Source organism: Megascapheus bottae, chromosome 4, assembly GCF_031878675.1.
Source record: "Megascapheus bottae isolate mThoBot1 chromosome 4, mThoBot2.hap1, whole genome shotgun sequence".
NCBI lineage: Eukaryota > Metazoa > Chordata > Mammalia > Rodentia > Geomyidae > Megascapheus > Megascapheus bottae.
In genome coordinates, this window is record NC_143512.1 from 13,692,215 (window position 1) to 13,715,584 (window position 23,370).

At 44.4% G+C, this 23,370-nt stretch overlaps 2 protein-coding genes across 4 annotated transcripts in view; one reads left to right on the plus strand and one right to left on the minus strand.

Moving 5' to 3' along the window:
* Window positions 1-16,691, plus strand: Slc23a1 (solute carrier family 23 member 1). Of its 2 annotated transcripts, XM_090331430.1 has the most exons (16): window positions 1-82; window positions 2,406-2,467; window positions 3,014-3,148; window positions 3,540-3,697; window positions 5,406-5,494; window positions 5,611-5,678; window positions 5,825-6,006; window positions 6,127-6,247; window positions 6,518-6,674; window positions 6,959-7,106; window positions 7,602-7,707; window positions 7,951-8,080; window positions 8,179-8,322; window positions 9,099-9,194; window positions 11,194-11,460; window positions 16,071-16,691. In XM_090331430.1, exons 1-15 carry the CDS (start codon window positions 1-3, stop codon window positions 11,439-11,441), a joined length of 1,926 nt encoding a protein of 641 aa, XP_090187556.1. In that variant the 3' UTR covers window positions 11,442-11,460; window positions 16,071-16,691. The 2 variants fall into 2 exon arrangements, with proteins under 2 accessions (XP_090187556.1, XP_090187558.1); XM_090331432.1 differs by lacking the exons at window positions 1-82; window positions 5,825-6,006 and having other exon boundaries at window positions 2,390-2,467; window positions 6,158-6,247.
* Window positions 14,552-23,370, minus strand: part of Paip2 (poly(A) binding protein interacting protein 2) — a 16,395-nt gene continuing 7,576 nt past the window's right edge. For both annotated transcript variants that reach the window (XM_090331437.1, XM_090331438.1), the window contains exons 2-4: window positions 20,397-20,560; window positions 18,501-18,680; window positions 14,552-15,575 (exon numbers count right to left, since the gene is read on the minus strand). In XM_090331437.1, the coding sequence (XP_090187563.1) occupies window positions 15,519-15,575; window positions 18,501-18,680; window positions 20,397-20,534 (375 nt within the window). In that variant the 5' untranslated portion in view covers window positions 20,535-20,560 and the 3' untranslated portion in view covers window positions 14,552-15,518. The remainder of the gene's footprint in view (window positions 15,576-18,500; window positions 18,681-20,396; window positions 20,561-23,370) is intronic.

The following is a 23,370-nucleotide window of genomic DNA, read 5'->3' on the forward strand; positions in this document are numbered from 1 at the left end:
ATGAAGTTGTTGGAGAGCAGTGCTGCCTGTGCCTTAGGCCTGGCCTGTGCCTCACCCTGGCAATGGGCACAGCAACTCAAAAGTAGGTGGTTCCTGGGGTGGCTGGGGCGACCCAAAAAGGAACAGGTTGGGACCCCAGGCCTAGCTCCCATCCACTGAGGAGCTTGAGTGTCCCCGCCTCCTCCTCTCTGTCCCCAGTTTCCCCCTCTACTACATCTCAGGCTTCAGGTCCAGCCCAGGCTGGTCCAGTTGAGAGAGGACATGGGCCCAGGACTGGCTTTTTGAGTGTGTGATATGTAGACATATGGCCCAGTGCATAGAAATGCCCCACATTCAACATAACGCCTACCTGCTTTTGCCCTTTTGCCATCGTCTCTGTGTGTGTGTGTGTGTGTGTGTGTGTGTGTGTGTGTGTGTGTGCCTGCGCAAGCGCGCAAGAGTGCGCAAAAGGGGTACAGTACTGGGGTTTGAACTCACGGCCTTGTGTTTGTTAGGCAGGTGCTCTAACACTTGAACCTCTCCCTCAGCCCAGCATTATAATTTGTGTGTGTGTGTGTGTGTGTGTGTGTGTGTGTGCGCGCGCACGCACACTAAGTTTGGGGCTTGAACTCAGGGTGTGAAGTCCTGGCTCATTATAAAATTTATAATAACTTTGGGCTGGGTGCTGGAGGTGCACACCTGTAATCCTAGCTATTCAAGAGGCTCAGAGCTGAGCATCTCGGTTTTAAACTAACGTGGAGAGGAAAGCTTGTGGGACTATTATCTCCAACTAATCACCCAAAAGCCAGATAGGGAGCTGTGGCTCTGTGGTAGAGCATTAGCCTTGAGCCAAGAAGCTCAGGGACAGCACTCAGGCTCAGAGTTCAAGCTCCAGGTCTGGTACCAAAAGAAAGAAATCTTAATACTTTTGCGAAAAGGGCCACTTTCTCAATTTTGTTGGGTCCTATAACTCCACAACTAGTTGTAGCTAGGAGGAAAATGAATCTTTCTCCTGGCAGGCACAGGGTATAGGCCTCTGGACCTTTCTGTTTCTGCCTCAGGGATATATATATATATATATTTTTTTTAATTTTTATTTTTTTGTGGGTCATGGGGCTTGAACTCGGCCTGGGTACTGTCCCTGCGCTTCAGCTTAAGGCTACCACCCTACCCTAGAACCAAGCCCCACTTCCCATTTTCTAGAGGTTAATTGGAGATAAGAGTGTCGGGTCCTTCTGTGCCCCTGCAGGCTTTGAACCTTGATCCTCAGATCTCAGCCTCCTGAGTAGCTAGGATTTCAAGCATGAGCCACTGTGCCTGGCTGTTTGTTTTCTGTTTTTACCAGTCCTGGGGCTTGAACTCAGAGGCTGGGCACTGTCCCATAGCCTCTTTTGCTTAAGGGTAGCACTCTACCCCTTGAGTCACAGTGCCACTTCCAGCTTTTTCTGTGTATGTGGTACTGAGGAATCGAACTCAGGGTTTGGTGTATGCTAGGCAGGCACTCTACCACTAGGCCAAACTCCCAGCCTATGGGATCCTGTGTGTTAAAGGGTGGTAGGGTGGGGCAGCTCCTACCAGCCTGAATTTTAGGCTTTTTTTGGGGGGGGGGAGGGTGATTCTGGGGCTTGAACCCAGGGTCTAGGCACAGCCCTTGAGAGTTTTTTGATCAAGGCCATTGGCTCTACAATGGAACCACCATTTCTGGCTTTGGGGGTGGTTAATTGGAGATAAGAGGCCTGTAAAAGTCTCATGGACTTGACTGCCTGGGCTAACTTTGAATTGGAACCCTCAGATCTTAGCCTCCTGAGTGGCTAGGATTACAGATGTGAGCTACCTACCTGCAGAGCCTGACACAGGCCTGGTTTTCTGCAACCTGTGTGGCTTTGTCAAATTACTCCTAAATCTATTTCCTCAGCTATAAAAGAGTTAATTAACACTAGTGCCAGGAGATACAAACATGTGTATCACTTGGCACTCAATACTTCCTCAGTAAAGACAATGGTTATAGTGATGATGATAAAGATTAACTTGTTATTAATAAACACGGAAGGGCTTGGTGTGGAAAGCGGCTGGTAATCATAGAGCATATTCCCCATTCCTTTCCACTCAATTCACAGAGGTAAACTTTTGAGACTGTCCCCTCCTCACTTCTTCCACTCTGTCTGTCTCCAAGAAAACAAGAACTGGACTCATGCCAGGCTCAACTAGCCGCAAGCAGGAAAGGAATTCTCTGGAGGCAAATGGAGCTTTGTGAGACTTGGATGGCCTTTACAACCATAGCCAGGAGTTAATACCTTACCTCTGCCATGTCCTCCTTTCGCAATCCAGAACTAGGGACCTGGTTACAGATTTACTTCGAACAATGTCTGATGTATGGAGTAAAGTCCTTCTTGGCCTTTGTAAAGTCATCCTCTCTTCTCCCTCAGGAACTTCTCAAACCTGTGTCCCACAGATGAAGCCTCAGGAGGACTCCGAGGGCCACACACAGGTGCTGGGGGTCGGGCGTGGGAGGGCAGGCAGGTGGAGGTTGGAGGACCTACAGGCCCCTCTGGGAGGGAAGAGTCAAAATTTCTGATGAACTTGATAAAAAGTGAATCATGAGCTGAGTGTTGCAACTGCAGAATGGGTGAAGGAGCTTTGGACCTCACTGAGGTGGGTGGTAGTGAGCAGAAGAAGTCTGGCTTTCTCCCCAGTGACACCCCCAAAGACCTCTAGAAGCCAGCGGTGGGACCAGAGTGGGCTTATCCAGTGTGGAGTCCTCTCTGCTCCTTCCCTGGTGTTTCCCAGGTCTTTTGACTTAACAGTCTATCCCTGGCCAGAATACCCTGACTTGTGGACTCCAGGTGTAAGCAGAGTATATTTTTTCCAGCAGAAAGCAGCTTTACTGCTAGGCCAAGTGACTACCAGGCAGATGAACTGGGGGAATGGGGGGGACCTCAGGCAGGTCATTTGGCCTCCATGACTGGTCCTGGGGGGCAGTGTGGACTTCGCCTGTTCATTCTTCTTCCTTATCTACTGCTGTCTCCTGCCCCAGAATGAGTCCCTAGGCTCAGCAGGGATTTCTGCTAGAGACCTGAAGATGACTGAGTCCACAGAGCCTACATTAGACATGTTGTACAAGATCGAGGATGTGCCACCCTGGTATCTGTGCATTCTGCTAGGCTTCCAGGTAGGCCTCCACACCCCCAGCCCTACAAGCCCCAGGGTTCCCCACTGCACCCCTGGAGAACAAGCTTATATCAGGCAAAAGAGAGAAACCTAAGGTCAGCTAAGAGGCTGCCACCACGCAGGGAAGAGGGCAATGCCTCGCAACAAAAGATTGTGGGGTATCAGTTACAGATACAGAGCCCATCCACAGGAATAAAGGGGTGGGTGGGGCAGACAGGGATTAGTGACCCCAAGAGTGCCCAGCAGTGGCTTTCCGGGAATCCCTTGTGGAGAATGTCAGTGTGTGTATGCACACCTGCAGGGAGGCTCACATCCAGGCTTATTGAACCTGGGTACCCCTGTTTCCATGCGAGCTCCATGGGCCCCGCCTCACACTCCTTTTGTCACCCCAGCATTACCTGACATGCTTCAGCGGTACCATCGCTGTGCCCTTCCTCCTGGCCGAGGCTCTGTGTGTGGGTCGCGACCAGCTCATGGTCAGTCAGCTCATTGGCACCATCTTCGCATGTGTGGGTATCACCACTCTCATCCAGACCACACTGGGCATCCGGTGAGTTGCCCCTCCCCACTCACAAGCATGTAGGTACCTGTGTGTGCATGCGTGCGCACTGATCCAGGTGGCTGGAGCCAGTGGTCTTGCCCAGCAGGCAAACAAAGACTTATCTGCGCACTTCTGGTGTTCCGACTCGCAGGCCAGCCTTAGAGCTCTAAGCATCCGGTCTGCTCTGGAGCTCCTCAGGGACAAGGAATCTAAGATTTAAGGAAATGTGCCCAAGCCCCAGTCCTTTCCCCATAACCCCTACTCTGAATGCTCAGAACCCTTTCTTCCCTGTCTGAATGTGTGAATCACACTAGCACCTGTGTGGGCCCAGGAAGCCCCATTCCTGTTGTGAATAGCCGGCCCTAGGCCTAGGGGCAAAAGGATGGTTGTTTGAGGCCTGGTGCTGGTGGCTCACACCTCTAATCCTAGCTACTCAGGAGGCTGAGATCTGAGGGTCGTGGTTCAAAGCCAGCCCAGGCAAGGCATGAAAGTCCTTGAGACTCTTATCTCCAATCAAACAGCATGATAATCGCAACTGGTTCTGTGGCTCAAGTAGCCTTGTGCTGAAGAGCTCAGGGACAGCACCCAGCCCAGAGTTTAAGCCTCATGACAGACCACAAAAAAGAAAAAAAGAAAAAAGAAAAAAAAAAAAGGATGGTTGAATGCTAGCGGAGAGAAATGGTGAACAGAGCCAAAGTTCATATGCCAGAACTGAGGATTGCTCCTCACAGTGGGGAATGGGCATGCACAAGGCAAGGGTCAGGTGTTTTGTTTTGTTTTGTGCTGGTTCCGGGGCTTGAACCTAGGACCTCACTTGTTAGGCTGGCTTGCTCATAGTTGGTACTTTACCTGTTAACTGGAGATGGAAGCTCTCAGACTTTGCTGTCCTGGTTGTTGTTTTTGCCAGCCTTGGGGCTTGGACTCAGGGCTTGGCATGGTCTCTGAGCTTCTTTTGCTCAAGGCTAGCATTCTACCACTAGAACCACAGCACACCAGTCCCATCTTTTTTCTGTGTATGTGGTACTGAAGAAATGAACCCTGGGCTTCATGCCTGCTAGGCAAACACCACTCTACCACTAGGCTACATTCCCAGACCCCTGCCCCCAGGTTTGTCGTATTTTTATTTTATTTTATTTTTTTTGCCAGTGCTGGGGCTTGAACTCGGGGCCTGTCCCTGAGCTTCTTTTTCCTCAAGGCTATCACTCTATCAGCTTGAACTACAGTGCCACTTACAGATTTTTCTGGGTATGTAGTAGCCAAGGAATTGAATCCAGGGCTTCATGGATTCACATTCCTAGCCCCCAACCCCCAGTTGGTTTTGAACCATGATTCTCTAGGTCTCAGCCTTTTTTTTTTTTTTTGCCAGGGCTTGAGCTCAGGGCCTGAGCACTGTCCTTGGGCTTTCTTAAGGCTAGAGCTCTACCACTGAGTCACAGCACCACTTCCGGCTTTTTTCTATGTATATGGTACCGAGGAATTGAACCTGGGTGTTCGTGCATGCTACGCAAGCACTCCACCACTAGGCCAAACTCCCGGCTCTTGGGTCTCAGCCTGGCAGGGGCCAGGTTTTGAGGTAGAGGAGCCATTTGTCTTTTTCATATACTCTGCAAATGTTGGAGACCTTTGCTAGTACCTGTGGTCTTTTGTCTCTATCCCTTCTGTGTCCTTCTTTCACAATGTCCCTGCCTCTGTATCATCGCCTGCCCCTCCCTCCCAGGCTGCCACTGTTTCAGGCCAGTGCCTTTGCGTTTCTGGTCCCAGCCAAAGCCATCCTGGCCCTAGAGAGATGGAAGTGCCCTCCTGAAGGTAGGAACATTTGGGGGTATGGGTTGGAGGTCTGGGCCACCGTCCCAAATTCATGTCCAGACACAAGATTATCTTCATGGCAGTGTCCTTTCCCTCTGTTTTGTCTCTGTCCTCAGAGGAGATCTATGGCAATTGGAGTTTGCCCTTGAACACTTCTCATATCTGGCACCCTCGAATACGAGAGGTGAGTAGAGAGGCCACTCTTAAGGAGGGGCAAGTTGGGAGTGAGGGCCACTGCCTAGTTGTGGAATTCAAAGCGGTGGCCAAGGAATTTTCATCCTGCCAGCAATCAGGTTATGTAGTGACTAACAGTTGATTTTGTCCTTTTAGGTTCAGGGTGCAATCATAGTATCCAGCACAGTGGAGGTGGTGATCGGGCTTATGGGGCTGCCTGGGGCCCTTCTCAGTTACATAGGACCTCTCACGGTCACCCCCACTGTCTCCCTCATTGGCCTCTCTGTCTTCCAAGCTGCTGGAGACAGAGCTGGCTCCCACTGGGGCATCTCAGTTTGGTGAGCTAACACCAGGCCTGATTCCCTGTCTAGCTCCTACCATCCAGCCCTTTTATGTTCTGCCCTCTTTGTTCTGCCTCCTGGCCCTGGTCTAGCCTACCATCTCCTCTCTGTCCCCAGCTCCATTCTCCTGATTGTACTCTTCTCCCAGTATCTTCGCAATCTCACTTTCCTGTTGCCAATCTACCGCTGGGGTAAGGGCTTCACTCTCTTCCGCATCCAGATCTTCAAGATGTTTCCGGTAAGGAGCTGGCAGACATCTGGGGCTGGGTTGGGAAGGGGAGGGACTAGGGCAGAAGCTGGACTTGTGCCCAGAGCCAAGGGCAGGGAAAACAGAGAAGCCTGAGCCAGAACAGTGATGCGGTTCCAGCCATAGTCTGGATCAGGTATTGGGGCTGGGTTCTGAGTGAGAGCAGAGGCTTGTACTTGGGTCAGGGCTGCACTAGGAACAAGCCAGTCTGGCCAAAGACCTCGAATGCCTGCAGTATATCCCTTACCCTGTTCCTTTCAGATTGTGCTGGCCATCATGACCGTGTGGCTGCTGTGCTACGTGCTGACTCTGACAGATGTGCTGCCTGCAGACCCCACAGCCTATGGATTCCAGGCTCGAACTGATGCCCGAGGGGACATCCTGAGTATCTCACCATGGATCCGCATCCCTTACCCCTGTAAGCAACCTCATTTGAGCTCCTCCTCCTCCTCCAGCTGAGGTATCCAAGAGATCCTGGCCAACCCCAGTGTAGCTGACAACACAACTCACATTAACTGCATGTTTATGGCCTGCCCAATAGTGTTTTACTCAGACAAAGCCTTACTCCAGGTTCATACCTCTGAGTGATCCCCTCCAGATACCCCCATAAACCATTCTTCCCTTCCAAAACTCACTTTCCTGTCCATTCCAGACCTACCACAGGCTCCTCACTGTGTATCTTCCTGTGTTTCCCCCACCCAGGTCAGTGGGGCCTGCCCACAGTGACTGCGGCTGCGGTCCTGGGTATGTTCAGTGCCACACTGGCAGGCATCATCGAGTCCATCGGTGATTACTATGCTTGTGCACGTCTGGCTGGTGCACCACCCCCTCCCGTCCATGCTATCAATCGGTATGTTTACCTCTGCAACATCTGATACCCTGAGGGCCCATGCATGGGGGCTGAATCCAGAGGGGTAGAAGGGCACATCCCTCCTTTTCTTGTGTATGGGATGGGAGTGCATTCACCACTTAACTCCTTGATTGTTGGGGAAAGCTGAGAAGATAAATGGAGTCCTAGGAAACCATAGTCATGATACCTTCCACATGCCCGGTTCTTCATACCTATTCTCTCATGCAATCTGCTAATCATTCTGAGACAGGTACTCTTACTAACAGATGAGGAGCTGAACTCTGAAGCACCTAAGGGAGTAAGTACTAACGCAGTAGGTCTAGGGCTGGTACAGCACCTACTGGCTCTCAGAGCTCCCTTTGCTCTGGAGAAAGTACAATGGACATGTTTGTCAGCCTGCACAGCCCCGCAGGGACAGGTAGCTGGTCACAGGGACAGAGGACACAGGCTGGTGAAGAGACTGGACCAAGACCCTCACTCATCCTTTTCTTATAGGGGTATCTTTACTGAAGGCATCTGCTGCATTATCGCGGGGCTGTTGGGCACAGGCAACGGGTCCACTTCATCCAGTCCCAACATTGGTGTCCTAGGAATTACCAAGGTGCTTCACAAGCCAAAGTAACACAAAGTCCCATCTGGCTACTATGGGTTGTAGTCCTGGTTCCAAACTAGTCAGTACTTTGGACTTGCTCTATCCAGTTTTCAAGAGGCCTCACATGCACCCCAGCCCCACTCACACCCCTGCATCAAGCCCCTGTCCATTTCAGCCTCGTTCTTCTAGAAGGCCCCACTCCTAGAACCAGCCTTGTTCTGCGTGTCTAGCCTCTCCCCTGGCTCCTTGCAGGTGGGCAGCCGGCGAGTGGTGCAGTATGGTGCAGGTATCATGCTGGTCCTGGGTGCTGTCGGCAAGTTCACAGCCCTCTTTGCTTCGCTCCCTGACCCCATCTTGGGGGGCATGTTCTGCACTCTCTTTGGTGAGTGCCCAGAGCAATTCCAGAGATGGGGCAGGAGTCCCTGAGTGGGAGGTCCACTCAGCCGAAAGGCATCTTTAGCAGTTCCCCCACGCCTGCAGGCATGATTACCGCAGTGGGGCTGTCCAACCTACAGTTCGTGGACATGAACTCTTCCCGAAACCTCTTTGTACTTGGATTTTCCATGTTCTTCGGGCTCACGTTGCCGAATTACCTGGATTCCAACCCCGGTGCCATCAACACAGGTGCCTCTTGGCCATCTGCTCTTTCTAGAGGTGGGGGAGGTGGGGTGGGTTCAGAATTGAGCACATGGGCTGGAAGGATAGTTAACTTAGTGGTCTCAGCTTACCTATGGGCGGCTCTATTTAACTTCATATCCTAGCTAGCACCACAAAGCAAAAATGGAGCATATCCTCATTCCTTCAGAGGCTGCAAACTGGAAGAACTACAAACCCTTCCCAACTCTGGATGTAATGAGCAGCTGAGAAGCTCATTAGTCAACTGTCTTTTACAAAAAACACTTTCTGGTGGGCACTGGTAGCTTGTACCTGTAATCCTAGCTACTCAGGAGCCTGAGGTCTGAGGCTTTCAGTTCAAAGCCAGTCCAGGCAGTATGGGAGACTCATCTCCAACTGGAAGTGGAGCTGTGGCTTAAAGTAGTAGAACACTAGCCTTGAACAGAATAATTCAGGGACATGCCTAGGCCCCAGCACTGACAAAAAAAAACCAAAAACCAAAAAACCCACTTTCTGTAAACAGCTACTGAGTTTTACCTGTGCTCATTTACATCTGAACATTGAGGCAGATACCATTATCGTCTCCACTTTACAGATGAGAGACACAGACTAAATGATTTGTCTCAAGTCAACAACTAACAGTTGGCAGAACTGGGATTGAATCCAAACCACGACAGAGGTACAGACAGGCACAAAAGTCTGAGTGTTGTGCTACTCAAGAATTGTCAGGAGGCTGCACAAGTAGGAATACCTAGATACCCATTGGTCCTTGGTTTATTTCACAGGCATTCCTGAAGTGGACCAGATTCTGACTGTGCTACTGACCACAGAGATGTTTGTGGGTGGTTGCCTTGCTTTCATACTGGACAACACAGTGCCAGGTACTGGTCAGCCCTAGGTCAATGAAGACCTAGGCTGGACTCATGGACTCCAGATGTGGCTGAGTCAGATACTATGCAGGCTTATAGGGAGCAACAGGACATAGTAGGCTGATGGAGGTCTTGAATGGGTGCTTTCCTCACCATTTCTTTACCAGTGGACACAGTGCACCTGCATTCATGGTTGGACATAAAGAAATGCAGTATCAGTTTATTTGTAAATTCTACCTCAAGTATATTAGCAGTTGGCTAGTAGATTAGACAGTCCCAAACAATCCATTTGGCAACAGAGCTTTTTGAAGGGATTGTGGAGAATACTTCATATGTCCAATAAATGCATATTAAAAAAAAAAAAGAATGGGCTGGGTGTGGTGGCTCACGCCTGTAATCCTAGCTACTCAGGAGGCTGAGATCTGATGATCAAGGTTCAAAGTCAGCTTGGGCACCAAAGGACCTGAGACTCTTACCTCCAATTAACCTCTAGAAAATGGGAAGTAGGGCTTGGCTCAAGGGTAGGGCAGTAACCTTGAGCTGAAGAGCTCAGGGACAGCACCCAGGCTGTCCCCATGACCCACCAAAAAAAAAAAAAAGAATGCCAGAAGTGGAGGTATGGCTCAAGTGGTAGAGCACCAGCCTTGAGTGAACACTGGTGGTCACGCCCATAATCCTAGCTACTTAGGAAGCTGAAATGTGAGGATTATGGTTTGAAGCCAGCCCTGGCAGAAAAGTCCACGATACTCTTACCTCTAATTAACCACTGGAAAAAAACCACTGGAAGCAGCTTAAAGTGCTACAGTGCTCTTGTGAGGGAAAAAGCCCAGGGACAGTGGCCAGACCCTGAGTTCAAGCACACACAGAGACACAGCAAAACTGGGCAGAGCCTCCTGAAGTTGAGGGAGCCCAGAAGAGAACAAGTGAAGTCTTAAGGTGGCAGAGAAGGTACAATGGTATAGAAAAGGGAGGCTGACAAGCTCAGAAGGGAATGTGTTTTGTCATGGTAGAGGCAGGAGGCTAATCAAGACCAGTCCAGTCACCGTATGCATGCCTACAGTTCTTCCCCTTCACTCTGCCTGCCTGTGCTCTTTGCACAGTCAGGCTCAGCTAAAACAGCTCCTCCAGTGTCCTTTTTTTGGCAGTCCTGCAGATTGAACTCAGGGCCTGGACACTGTTCTTGGGGTTTCTCAAGGATAATGCTCTACCATTTGAGCCACAGCACCACTTCTGGCTTTTTCTGTGTATGTGGTACTGGGGACTCTAATCCAGGGCTTTGTGCATGTTAGGTAAGCACTCTACCATTTGGCCTAACTCCTAGCCCTTCAGTGTCTTTTCAACTGAGGTTTTGGGATGATGTATCTGGCATGTAGTAGAGGTTGTTGTCAGCCTGGATTTACCGTCATTCTTTTGGCTAGGTGTCTGTCCATGCCACCCCCCCTGAAAACCTCAGATCTCCCTTACCCCACTCATATATGGGAGACTTCCTTTAGTTGTAAACATTTCTTTCTTTTTTTTTTCTGGCAGTCCTGGGGCTTGAACTCAGGGCCTGAGCACTGTCCTTGGGCTTTCTCAAGGCTGGAGCTCTACCACCGGAGCCACAGCACCATTCCTGGCCTTTTCTATGTATGTGGTACTGAGGAACTGAACCCGTCTTCGTGCTTGCTAGGCAAGCACTCTACCACTAGGCCAAAGTCCTGGTCCCATCCTTTCACTTTTTTAAAATTAGAAATAAAAGGTCTCTCACATTTGTCTGGCCCAGTCTGGCTTTGAATCACAGTCCTCATATCTCAGCCTCCTCAGTAGCTAGGATTTGGAATGTGAGCCACTGGTACCAGGTTATCAGACAGTATTTTTTGTTGTATGGGCAAACCCTTAATTGCTCCCCCTGAGCAATATGGAGGAAGGGGGCGGGGACAAAACATCAGATTCTAGAAGAAGTTTTCCTTAGATTATGGGGAGGCAGCAAAACTTTTGGATTTTGGTAATGACCATATTGTCCTCTTTCCAGGGAGCCCAGAGGAACGAGGCTTAATACAGTGGAAAGCTGGGGCCCATGCCAATAGTGCAACATCTGCTAGCCTGAAGAGCTATGATTTTCCCATTGGTATGGGCATAGTAAAAAGGATTGCCTTCCTGAAATACATTCCTATATGCCCAGTCTTCAAAGGATTCTCTACAAGGTCAAAAAATCAACCTTCAGTTCCAGAAGACACTCCAGAAAATACAGAAACTGGTTCTGTGTGCACCAAGGTCTGAAATACTACTTCCAAGAAAGGTATTATCTATGGCTTTGTAGGAGAGTTAAATAACCAAACATTCTGTTTCTGCCAAAGGAAACCGAACTACTACTTGGTTTTTGTTTTCCCCATCTACTTGAGTATTCCGTAAGGGTAGGTATACTGAGTTAACATCTTAATTGGAATCTAGGTGGAACTTTTTAGCTATTTTATAATAAGAAGTGAAATTCCCAACTGGTATAAACCAGTGGTTAAGTCGTAAGTATGATGACATATTATTCCTCCCAGTTACCTGGGTGGAACCTAATCCAAACAGAGCCTACAAGCAGTCATGGAAGCCTCATCTTTGCATTCCAATATGCTAAACAAATAAATAGTTGACATTTGGCTTGAAAAAAGTTGAGGATGTCAACATAGTGGCCTATAGTGGCCTTCTATAAAACCTTCTGACATGACTTGTTACCCTAAAACAATGCTGGTATAAGACTTAATGAGGTGATATGTCCCTAGGGTTTTGAAATGTGTAGGTAGCTGATGCTCTGAAATCTTACATCTCTACCTGGTTTAATGTACCTCTTTCCTCAAAAAGATAAGATCAGTTCTTTTTTTTTTTTTTTTTTTGCCAGTCCTGTGCTTGAGCTCAGGGCCTGAGCACTGTCCTTGGACTTTCAAGGCTAGAGCTCTACCACTTGAGCCTCAGCACCACTTCCGGCTTTTTTCTATATGTGGTACCAAGGAATCGAACCTGGGTCTTCATGCATGTTAGGCAAGCACTTTAACCACTAGGCCAAACTCCAGGCCCAGATAAGATCAGTTCTAATCAAAGCAAGCTGAGCCTGGTCTACACTGATTTACTTATTATTTATTTTGTTTTATTACTTATTTGTAAGACAGAGACTTGGTCATGTTGCCAAGACTGGCTTCAAAACTCTAGATCCTTCTGATCCCACTTCAGTGCTGAGACACACGCACCACTTGCTGTTCTGTTTTTGGTTTGTTTTTTTTTTCACTTTGGTCAGCTGTAGGGCTTGAACTCAGGGCCTGGGCGACATACCTGAGTTTATGTGCTTAAGGCCTAGCACTTGACCACTATGAGCCACTTCCCATTTTTTGGTGGTTAATTGGAGGTAAGAGTCTCATGGAGTTTCTTGCCTGAGCTGGCTTTGAACCACGATCTTCAGATCTCAAGCCTCATGAGTGGCTGGGATTACAGGTGTGAGCCACTGGCACTGTGCTTACTGTGGTTGTTTTTGGATGCTTTACCACTAACCTACACTTCCATTGTTAGAACAGTTCCCTTTTTTTTTTTTTTTCAATCGTGGGGCTTTAACTCTGGGCCTGGGTGCTGCCCTGAGCTCTTCAGCTCAAGGCTACTGACCTACCCCTAGAGCCAGAGCCACTTCCAGTTTTCTAAAGGCTAATTGGAGATAAGAGTCTCACGGATTTTTAGTGCCCAGGCTGGCTTTGAACCATGATTTTCCTGAGTAGCTAGGATTACAGGCATGAGCCACCATATCCAGCTTAGAACAGTTCTTAACAGAGTTAAGATCAGTAACAGGAATCATTCAAACAGGTCTTATGTATGTGCCAGAACAGTATTAAGATCTTGATGGGTATCAACTAAACCACACAATCTAGAGACAGGTATTGTTATGATAGAATAGTATCAAAATGCCTGGCATGAGAAATGTTCCAGATTATGGAGATTTTTTGAACTCTAAAACACCTATAGACTATTCTGATAGACAATTCCTAATCTAAAAGTCTGAAATCAAATATACCAATGTTGAGGCTGTGGCTCAGGTGGTGTAGAGTGTTTTCTTACCAGTATGATGCCCTAATGTCCGTCAATCCCCAGAATCAAACACACAAAATGCTTTGAAGTCCAAAACTCCTTTTTTTCTTTTGCCAGTCCTGGGGTTTGGTCTCAGGGCCTGGGCACTGTCTTTGGGATTTCTCAAGGTTATCAAGGAAGCCACAGTACCACTTCCAGCTTTTTCTGTGTATGTAGTACCAAGAACTGAATATTATGTAAGCAATTTAGAGGATATAGAAACTAAGCCATAGTAAAATTGACTTATCCATGATCACAGGACTCTCATCTAGGAAGTATGGCTAGAATCTTTGTTCTTCATCATTAAGTCATAGTGCCTAACTCTCTAATTGGTGCCAATTATACTGCATTGTAACAACTTGGCAGTATGTGCAGATAAGTCATTTGCCCTGTAAGTTTAGAAAGGCCCAATAAGCCTCATGTATTATATGCCTCATATATTGGCAGGTGGCAACACAACCAACGCCACTGGGCAGAAGAAACTGCCCAAATTATGGTTGCAGAAAGAACAAGTTAAATATGATAAGCTGTTTCAGAGTTTCTTTAAAAACGTATTCAGTAGTTGGTTAAAGTAGCTACTGAAAAAAAAAAAAAGACTCCTATTGGAGCTGGAGGTATAGCTTGGGTAGTAGATGGCTGACTACCAAGTGTAAAGCTCCTAAGTGATCTTTAGTACCACTAAAAGAGGGGGATCCACCTGCTATGCCTTCCATGAAGAATGTGGACAAGAAATAAATGTATCATAATCTTTAACTTAAAAACAAAAAAACAGAGCTGGGAGTTTGGCCTAGTGGTAGAATGCTTGCCTAGCATGCACGAAGACCCTGATTCGATTCTCTGGAACCACATACATAGGAAAAAGCTGGAATTGATGCTGAGGCTCAAATGGTAGAGCTCTAGCCTTGAGAAAGTCCAATGACAGTGCTCAGGCCCTGAGTTCAAGCCCAGGACTGGCAAAAAACAAACCAAAACAACAAAACAAAACAACAACAAAAAAAACCAAGCCAGTACTAAGCAAGTACTATGCTACTGCCAGTGAGCCACACTTCAGCTCAACCACAGTTTGTTAACATAGCTACCTACAATTGCCCTGACATTGCAGTCTCAGGCTGGGGATTATTTTACTGCTGTTTTGTGGACAGACACTTGCACAGCACTATACTCACTATTGTGGAATCTAATGAATCCTGCTCTAGCACATTTTGCCAGTAGGGGTGTCCTGAGGTTCTGGGCCCACAGTGAAGTATAACCACTGGAGAGTCTGGAGTCCTTTGCCAATAAACACAAGCATCACCTCAGTTCTACTATTATTTATTTTTTTAAATATTTTTGAAAAAATATAATTTTTTTACAATATTTTCAACTTAAACACTATTCACACTGAACACGTATGGCAGCTTAACCTACCCAAATATGAAGTTTAAGAAGCCAAAACTGTTCTAGCTTTGTTAAAAGAAAAGTTGTGCTGCAGACTACTGTCCTGATGGCTAACCATGCAAGGAAAAGCACCACTCAAATCATGTTACAACCTCTGTTCAATTGAATTACGGGCTGATGTAGGTCCTTACACTTTACACAGGTATGGCTATGACGCAATGAATCTTCAAAGGACGCAATTCTCAAATCATCAACTTCTTCAGATATAACCTCAAGATAATTCAATTTCTACTATAACATACCAGAATAGTCAAACTAGCTCTTTATCTGTTCACTTTCTTATAATTTCAATCACCAAAGACACATTTGTCTGTAATGAATTACTTTAAATTAACAAATGAACCAAAAAAAGGGAGATTCTTTTTGATGAGGACAAATGCAATTGAGAATTCTGCTCAGAACTTACTGTTGTTTTTTAAACAAAAAATAGCTATTAAAAAAACGTTAGTAGCTTCTAGGGACCAGTTTAGCCTTAAAAACGACAATTCAGTAAGATTTAGAGGTTTTTTTTAATTTGGTGCTTTGTCACAACTTGACTGGTGCTTCTTTCCTCACTTCCTTTACATTAAGCCATGGGGCCAATTCTATTTTCAGTAAATGTTTGACAGTTTTGTTTTTTTTTTTTGTTTTTTTTTTTTGTTTTTTTTACTTAATAACAGTCTCAGCACTTTTATTAAGCATGCAAGACTAACAAAAACTTTGGCAATGCATAAGTGTAACACAGTGACAAGAGAGAGCTTTTACAATTAAGTCTTCTAATACTGCCTTCACAGTGTGGAAATTGTGCTACATCCACCAAAAGAGGGCCCCGTCTACTGAAATATTTTAGTACTTCACCCCAGGAACAAACTCCTTTGCATTTGGATTCAGATTGCTCTTGACCTGGAAAATAAGTACATGAAGAAAAAAAAAAAAAAAAAGCAAGTTCATTACAGATGGGTTCAGATATCTCAGAAGCATTCAGTTTAGATCCACATGCAAAAATATTTTTCAGAGAAATATAAACATAAGATTATTCTTAGCCACTCCCACAAACAAATCAAGTTATGGCAGGGAAATGAAGAATGAGAGAGATGTAAGCCATATTTCCTATGATATCATACTGTGTCAACTTTCTTAGAGTAAGTAAGGAATTGCAATTGAGTAGGCTTAAGTATAAACAAATCCACTATTTCATATAAATTAAAGAAATAGTACTGAATAAGGGATTTTGTTAACTATGGTATTTAACTTTTTACAAGATGCTTCCATAATATAAAAACATGTTAAGTGTTGAGATTATGTTTAAAGTTACTACATTGTTGTTAGATTAATTTTACTTTGCTCTCTATGAAAAGTTGTAGTCTCTCTATAACTGCTGTCTTCTAATTCCCACAGGAGACATGGTATAATAACAGAAAAGGAAACAAGGGGAGCCAGAAGACCTAAACTGGAAATCCCAGCTCTGCCCCCCTATCTAACTTCCTGTGTATGCTTGGATAAATGACCCTTTCTGGGATTTTTTTTTTAACTTTCTGGACAATTTTTGTATCAGCTTAAAAAAAGGAAAGCCTGGGCCAGTGTCCCCATGAGCTCATAGAGTTACACTAACACTATCATTTGTTTCTAAGTCTTTACTTTCCTAAGCAGACATGACAATGTACAGAAAGAAAGAGTAGCTGGAAATTCTCCAACATTCACATTTTGGGTTGCAAATTGATTGGAAAAAACAAAACAAAACAGGACAGAATCTAGATTTATGTAGGTATGTTGATAGGCTTTGATGCTGGATATAACCCCAATGTTGTTTACTTTTAGACCAAATAATAACATTAAAACAATGTATTGGAGCAATAATTTTACTTTCATAATTTGTACACAATGATTTTTCCTTAGTAAATATTCGCACTTCTCTCAGGGGAAGTATATAGTTTAGGGTTGGAGATGTAGTACAGTCATGGATGTCTGCTTAGAATGCACAAGGCCCTCAGTTTGATCTCAAGCAGCACAAAAAAATAAGTATAAGTTTTAAGTAAAAAAACAGAATACTTGCATATACAATCTTTCCAGGCATTCATACATTCGAGGCAAGGACTCTACTACTAAGCCATAGTCCCAGCCCACAAATACAATCTTTTGGCAGCTATGGAAATGTTATGAAATGAGTTAAAAGTACTTTCAAGTAGACCGAGTCTAACTAGTTTCTGTATTATAAATTTATATTGAGCCCAGGTAAAATACAATGAGCCTACCAAAAGGCTTTACTCATCGGGCAACTAAGATTATTTGTGACATAACTAATGTCTATTAGCAAGCATGTACCAACAGACTTTGAAGATCACAATCTGTTCAACTGGGTTACTGTCATTGACTCAAAAGAGATGAAACCATAATATAAATTTCAGTGTTCTCAATAGACAACTTTAGGAAAATGGGTTTCCAAATGGCTGGTGAGAGGATAGCTATAAATTGCATGAACACTGCTTAAAAATACGTCTAGAAGGATGATTTTTCCAAGCAAAGGATGAAGCTGAGGCATTGATTTTTGTTTTGGATGCTTTGTAGATAATTATGATATACAGATTAGGAACTAATACATAATGAAAAGAAGAAATGGCAAAAAACACTTCAGAAGCCTGTGAATAAATTCCGCAGAATTATCTTGACAATCAACTAGAGATTATAAAAGTGGACAAAAAGGTAACCATTTAGACATACAGAACTTTTTTTTTTTCTTTTCCCCCAGTCCTGGGGCTTGAACTCAGGGCCTGGGCACTGTCCTTGAGCTTTCTCAAGACTAGCATTTTACCAATTGAGCCACAGCACCATTCTTGGCTTTTTATGTGTATGTGGTGTCCAGGAATCAAATGCAGGGCTTCATGCATGTTAGGCAAGCACTATACCACTAGGCCACACTCCTGGCCCCTACAGAATGTTAAAAAAAAAAAAAAAAATTCTTTAGCCAGGCAACAGTGGCTCAGGCCCATAATCCTAGCTACTCAGGAAGCTGAGATCTGAGGATTGTAGATCAAAGTCAGCTGGGGCAGGAAGTCTGTGAGACTCATGTCCAATTAACCACCAGAAAACCAGAAGCGACACTGCACTCAGAGTGGTAGAGTGCTACCCTTGAGCAAAAAGAGCTCAGGGACAGAGCCCAGGACCCATGACTGACAAAAATAAAAATTAAAGTTCTTTAATTTTAATGAATTTTCAGCTTTTCCTTTAGTGTTAATGTTTAATTATTATAATTCCTAGTGAGAAGACAGTGACTAAGAAATAAAAATGCAAATTTAGGTTTGAGTCCCTTTTCTGCCAAGAGCTCGTAAAATTCCTTACTACAACTTCCAAAAAGAACTAGGTTACCTCAACAAAAATGTGAATTGGAAGACTTCCACAATTTTACCATTCATATAAAATGTTCCTTTTTTTTTTTTAAATCAATTTCACCAAATGTGAAAATGTTTACTTCAAGATGAGAGCAAAACTTCTTATCATGCTACTTTTATATAGGCAAGTCATATGGTAATATTGCATTTCTTCATTAATTATTTAACATACTTGTGTACTCTACCCACAAACCAAGAATAAAAGGCAACTGCCAGACTAAAAGCAGTAGCAAGAAGTGTGTTAGTAGTCTAAGACTCCATACTGTTGCCAGAGTAACTCCTTGTCGAGAGTGTCATTGGGAGGCCCTGCTCCCACTGTTAAGAAGCATACAATATTTGGAAGGGAAGAGATGTAGAACTCTTCTTAACAGATGGTATCTGGCTTTTCCGCTTATGGGAAACATGAGGTAGGGTCTAAAAAGATAAATAAATAACGTTTTACCACAAGATCTTCCAGAGAAGAGCCATCACTGATAACAAGGTCATTAAATTGGTCTTGGATTTGGTCCATAGTTTGTGGGAGATCTCGAGCTGGAATAAACCACTCATGTTCTTCTTCCTCCTCCAGCATTTCTTGGAAACAACGTTCAATAAATTCTTCTTCCCACAACTCTTCTTCTATCTAGATTTATAATAAATAGAAGATAAATTGCAACATATTTGGTAAGACATCATTGGTGATAGCTTAAAATATCTTAAACTAAATAACTTAAAGCCAAAATGTTCAGTCTGTGCCCTGCCTATAATTCCAGTTATTTGGGAGGTGAAGAAGATATTTTACTATGTAAAACAGTAAGATCCTATCTCAACAAATAAGGCAAAATTATCACATATGCCTGTAATGCCAGCTATAGGGGAGAAGATAGAAGGATTGAGGTCTAAGACATACCAGGCAAAAAGTATAAGACCCTATATCTGAAAAATAACTAAAGCAAAAAGAGCATGGGCATAGCAGAAGCGGTAGGGTTCTTACCCTTGTTTTATTATTATCTTCAAATAGTTGTACAAAGGGGTTTACATTTAACAGACCTCTTCATATGTATAAAGCATCCTGATCAGTGTCACCCTTCCATCATTTCCCCCTTCAGAATGTTTGTTTAGTAAGGAACACGACCCAAGTTTAAAAAGCCAAAACACTTACAAGATAGTATACAATTGTAATCCAAGCACTAAGGAGACAGACTGAAGGATTGAGAGATCAAGGCCAGCCTGGGCTCCATAATGAGATTTTGTTTCAAAAACAAAAAGAGTCCAGGCGTGGGTGGCTCATGTCTATAATCCTAGCTACTCAGGAGGCTGAGACAAGAGGATCACAGTTGGAAGCCAACCCAGGCAGGAAGATTTGTGAGAAAACTGGGAGTGGAGCTGTGGCTCAAAGTGGTAGAATACTAGCCTCAAGCAGGAAAGCTCAGGGATAGCACCCAGGCCATGAGTTTATGCCCCATGCCCAGGGGGAGTTGTCCGGAGGAGAAAAGGATGGGAGGTGGCCACCTATGGCTCATATCTGTAATCCTAGTTACTCTGGAGGCTGAGATCTTCAAATCTCAGTTCTTAGTTTGAAGCCAGCCTGGGTAGGGAAAGTCCATCTCCAACTAACCACCAAAATCAAAAATCAGGAAGTGGAGCTATGTCTCAAATGGTAGAGCATTAGTCTTGAGTGGAAAAAGTTAAGTTTTCCTTAGAGTACCCAGGCCTGAGTTCAAGCCCTAGTACTGGCACACATGTGCACAAACATGCACACACACACATTATAAGGCAGTGACTCAAGGCCGTGAATTCAATCTCAAGTACTGAAAAAATATTTCTCCCTAAACCATAATGTCAGGGTTGAGAGAGGTTGCTCAATGGCAGAATTTGTGCTTTGCAAGCACAAGGTCTTGGATTTGATCCTCAGCACTAGAAATTTTAAAAATAGTAACAAATCACACTTTCTTTGCTTCTGTACAAAGGAAAGAAATGCTTAACATTGGTGCAAAGCAATGTTTTTTTTTTAAACTTGATTGCTTACTGGAATTATCTAGGAGGTTTTTGAAAGTTTCCCAATCTAATTCTTCTGAAATAGAATCTTTAGGGTGGGACATGAAACAAGTAATTTCAATGAGCAGTTGCTTTGTGTGAATGTGCATGTGTGCACACGCATGTACACGCATGCATGTCTGCTAGTCCTGGAGCTAATTCAGGGCCTAAGGACTATCCATTAACTTCATTTGCACAGACTTTCCTGTCTGGGTTGGTACCTTAGTATTACAGGCATGAGCCACCAGTGCCTAGCTACAATTACATTCTTTGAAAGCTATCATGAGCTACAGAAAAACACATGCTTATTCACAAAACTAACTTGTCTGTTGAATTCCTCTTCATTTTCCATCCACATGTACTCTGCAAATGGATTGTCATCTTCATGAGAATGACCGTTAATAATCACATCTTCATTGATGATGCTTGGGCTAGTACTGCTGCGACTTGGATCTTTCATGGTTGGCGTTAGTTGTCGTTTTTAACCTTAAAAGTAGAACAATACAGTTAATTTAGTCAATCTTTGAATTCTTATTGAGTAGCTATTGTTACCAGGCATCAAAGTAAGGTGTCAGAGATACATATAGATCAGATAATTGGAAAACTTCCTATGTTTTTTTTTTTTCCTTTGCCAGTCCTGGGCCTTGAACTCAAGGCCTGAGCACTGTGTTCCTGGGCTTTCTCAAGGTTAGAGCTCTACCACTTGAGCCACAGCACCACTTCCAGGTTTTTTTCTATGTATGTGGTACCAAGGAACTGAACCAGCGTCTTTGTACATGCTAGGCAAGCACTCTACCACTAGGCCAAACTCCCACTGCCCCCCCCCCCCATTTTTTTTGCTAATCCTGTGTCTTGAATTAGGGCCTCACTGCCCCTGAATTTCCTTTTGCTCAAGGCTAGCAGTCTGCTACTTGAACCACAGCACCACTTCTAGTCTTTTCTGTTTATGTGGTACTGAGGAATAAAACCCAAGGCTTCATCCTAGACAAGCACTCTTACCACTAAGCCACATTCCCAGCCTCTGATTTTTTGTGTATGTGCCAGTCCTGGAGTTTGAACTCAAGAGCCTACATCCTGTCCCCAGATCTTTTGTGCTCAAGGCTAGCACTCTACCTTTTGAGCCACAGTTCCACTTCTAGTTTTTTGGTAGTTAATTGCAAATAAAGTTTCTCATGGACTTTTCTTGCCCAAGCAGGCTTCAAATGTGGATCCTCAGATCAATCCCTGAAGCTAGGATTACAGGTTTGACACCACCACCACCTGTCTTTTTTATTTTTGGGGTCAGTTATGGGACTTAATTTGAGGGTACTGTCTCTGAGCTTTCCCCCCACCCCCTCATAGTTAGCACTCTACCACTTTTGAGCCATGGTTCTCCTTCTGGTTTTACTGGCAGAAGAGTCTCACAGACTTTCCTGCATAGGGTGGTTTTGAACTACAATCCTCAGATCTCAGACTCCTGAGCAGCTAAGATTATAGGCATGATTCACCTATAAATCACCTTTATTTTTGTTTTTAAACTTCTATGACAGTATTGGGAATACACTCAGCTTGGGATCTTCAGCATGTTAGATAAGTACTCTTCCCTCTTGATCCACACCCCTAGCATTCCAAAGTGATTCTGATATTTAAGAATTAGTTATGGCTAGGGTTGTGGATATGTCTTAACAGTAAGGTATTTACTTAGCTAAGGGCTGGTAGACAAAAAAAAGTCAAAGTGAAGGAGGTATGGCTCAAGTAATAAAGACAAAAAATGCTGAGTAATCAGAACACCATGGTTAAAAATTCCAGTACTACCATTTATATACATATACACACGTAAAGTAAAAATACTTAACATACACACACACCGTAGAACATTTAACCTGGGCACTGGTGGCTGATAACATAATCCTACCTACTCAGAAGGCTGAGACTTGAGCCATACCTCCACTTCTGGCTAGTTAATCGGAGATAGTCTCACAGACTTTCTTGCCCAGTATGGTACCCCATAATGAAGCTTGGAAAAGCTTCCACATATTTTAGGGGACCTATAAAGCCATGGGAATGCTGGCAGTAAGACCTAGCTCAAAAACCAAAACCAAGCATTAGCGGTTCAGATCTGTAATCCTAGCTACTTAAAAAGGCTGAGATTTGAGGATCGAGGTTTGAGGCCAGTCTAAGCAGAAAAATCCTTGTAATGCCATCTCTAAAAGAACCAGCAAAATGCAGACCTTGAGGTATGGCTTAAATGGTAGCTGAATAAGCAAGCTGACAGAGCTAGTACATGCCCGAGTGCCAACTTCAGTATTATTCCCCAGTACTGCCAAGAAAAAAAAAAAAAGCTATCTGTTCTAAAATTCTTCACTTGTGATTATGCATCTCAATACTGTCATACTGCTTTTGTCCAAGCTTCCTTCCTTCTTTTCTTCCTTTGTTCCATTTTGTGAGTCAGTCAAGAACCTTGAACTCTAGGCCTGAGCATTGCCCTGAGCTCTTCAGCTGAAAGCTAGTGTTCTATGGCTTTGAGCCACAACACCACTTCCGGTTTTCTGGTGATGAATTGGACTCACTGGACTTTCCAAGCCCAGGTTGGCTTTGAACCCATGATCCTTAGATCACAGCCTCCTGAGTAGCTAGATTACAGGCATGATCCACCGGCACCTGGCTCCCCAAGTTTTCACTTTGAAGAATTCTTTTTTTTTTTTTTTTTTTTTTGTCTTTTTGTCAGTTGTAGGGCTTGAATTCTGGGCAATTCTTAAGAATTTTATAGGTACAACAAATCTGAAATAGAGCTGGATTTGTGGATCAGGTGGTAAAGTCCTTGCCTCACAAGGAAGGTCTTGAATTCAAATATCAATACTTCCAAAAAATACAATACTTGCTTTGTTTTAAGGCTCAGGTGCCAGTGGCTCATGCCTTTAATCCTAGCTACTCAGGAGACTGAGATCTGAGGATCGCAGTTTGAAGCCAGCCCATGAAACCCATGAGACTATCTCCAATTAACTATCAAGTGGCTCTGTGGCTCAATGTGTTAGAGTACTACCCCTGAGGGAAAAAGCTCAGGGACAGTGCCAAGGCTGTGAGTTCAAAGACCATGAGTGACAAAAAGAAAAAAAAAGTACAAGACACATACCTTTCACCTAGATTCAATACCAATTGTTGAATTAAAAACAAAACAGTATTTCGCGAGATGGTAAGTACTCTAATAACAAAACTATACTAAAAAAAGTATTATTTCTTTAACCATTTGATAAATTGAGGGTAACTTTCATCCTTAAGCATTTGAGCCCAATATCTTACTGTTATGGTTATGGTGG

What these genes read in the sequence shown, in the direction of transcription:
- Slc23a1 (XM_090331430.1), top strand. Translation starts at nt 1, where the DNA reads ATGAAGTTGTTGGAGAGCAGTGCTGCCTGTGCCTTAGGCCTGGCCTGT. An exon ending in ATGGGCACAGCAACTCAAAA is followed by an intron (nt 83 to 2,405) that starts GTAGGTGGTTCC and finishes CTTCTCCCTCAG; the next exon opens with GAACTTCTCAAACCTGTGTC. An exon ending in ACTGGACAACACAGTGCCAG is followed by an intron (nt 9,195 to 11,193) that starts GTACTGGTCAGC and finishes TCCTCTTTCCAG; the next exon opens with GGAGCCCAGAGGAACGAGGC.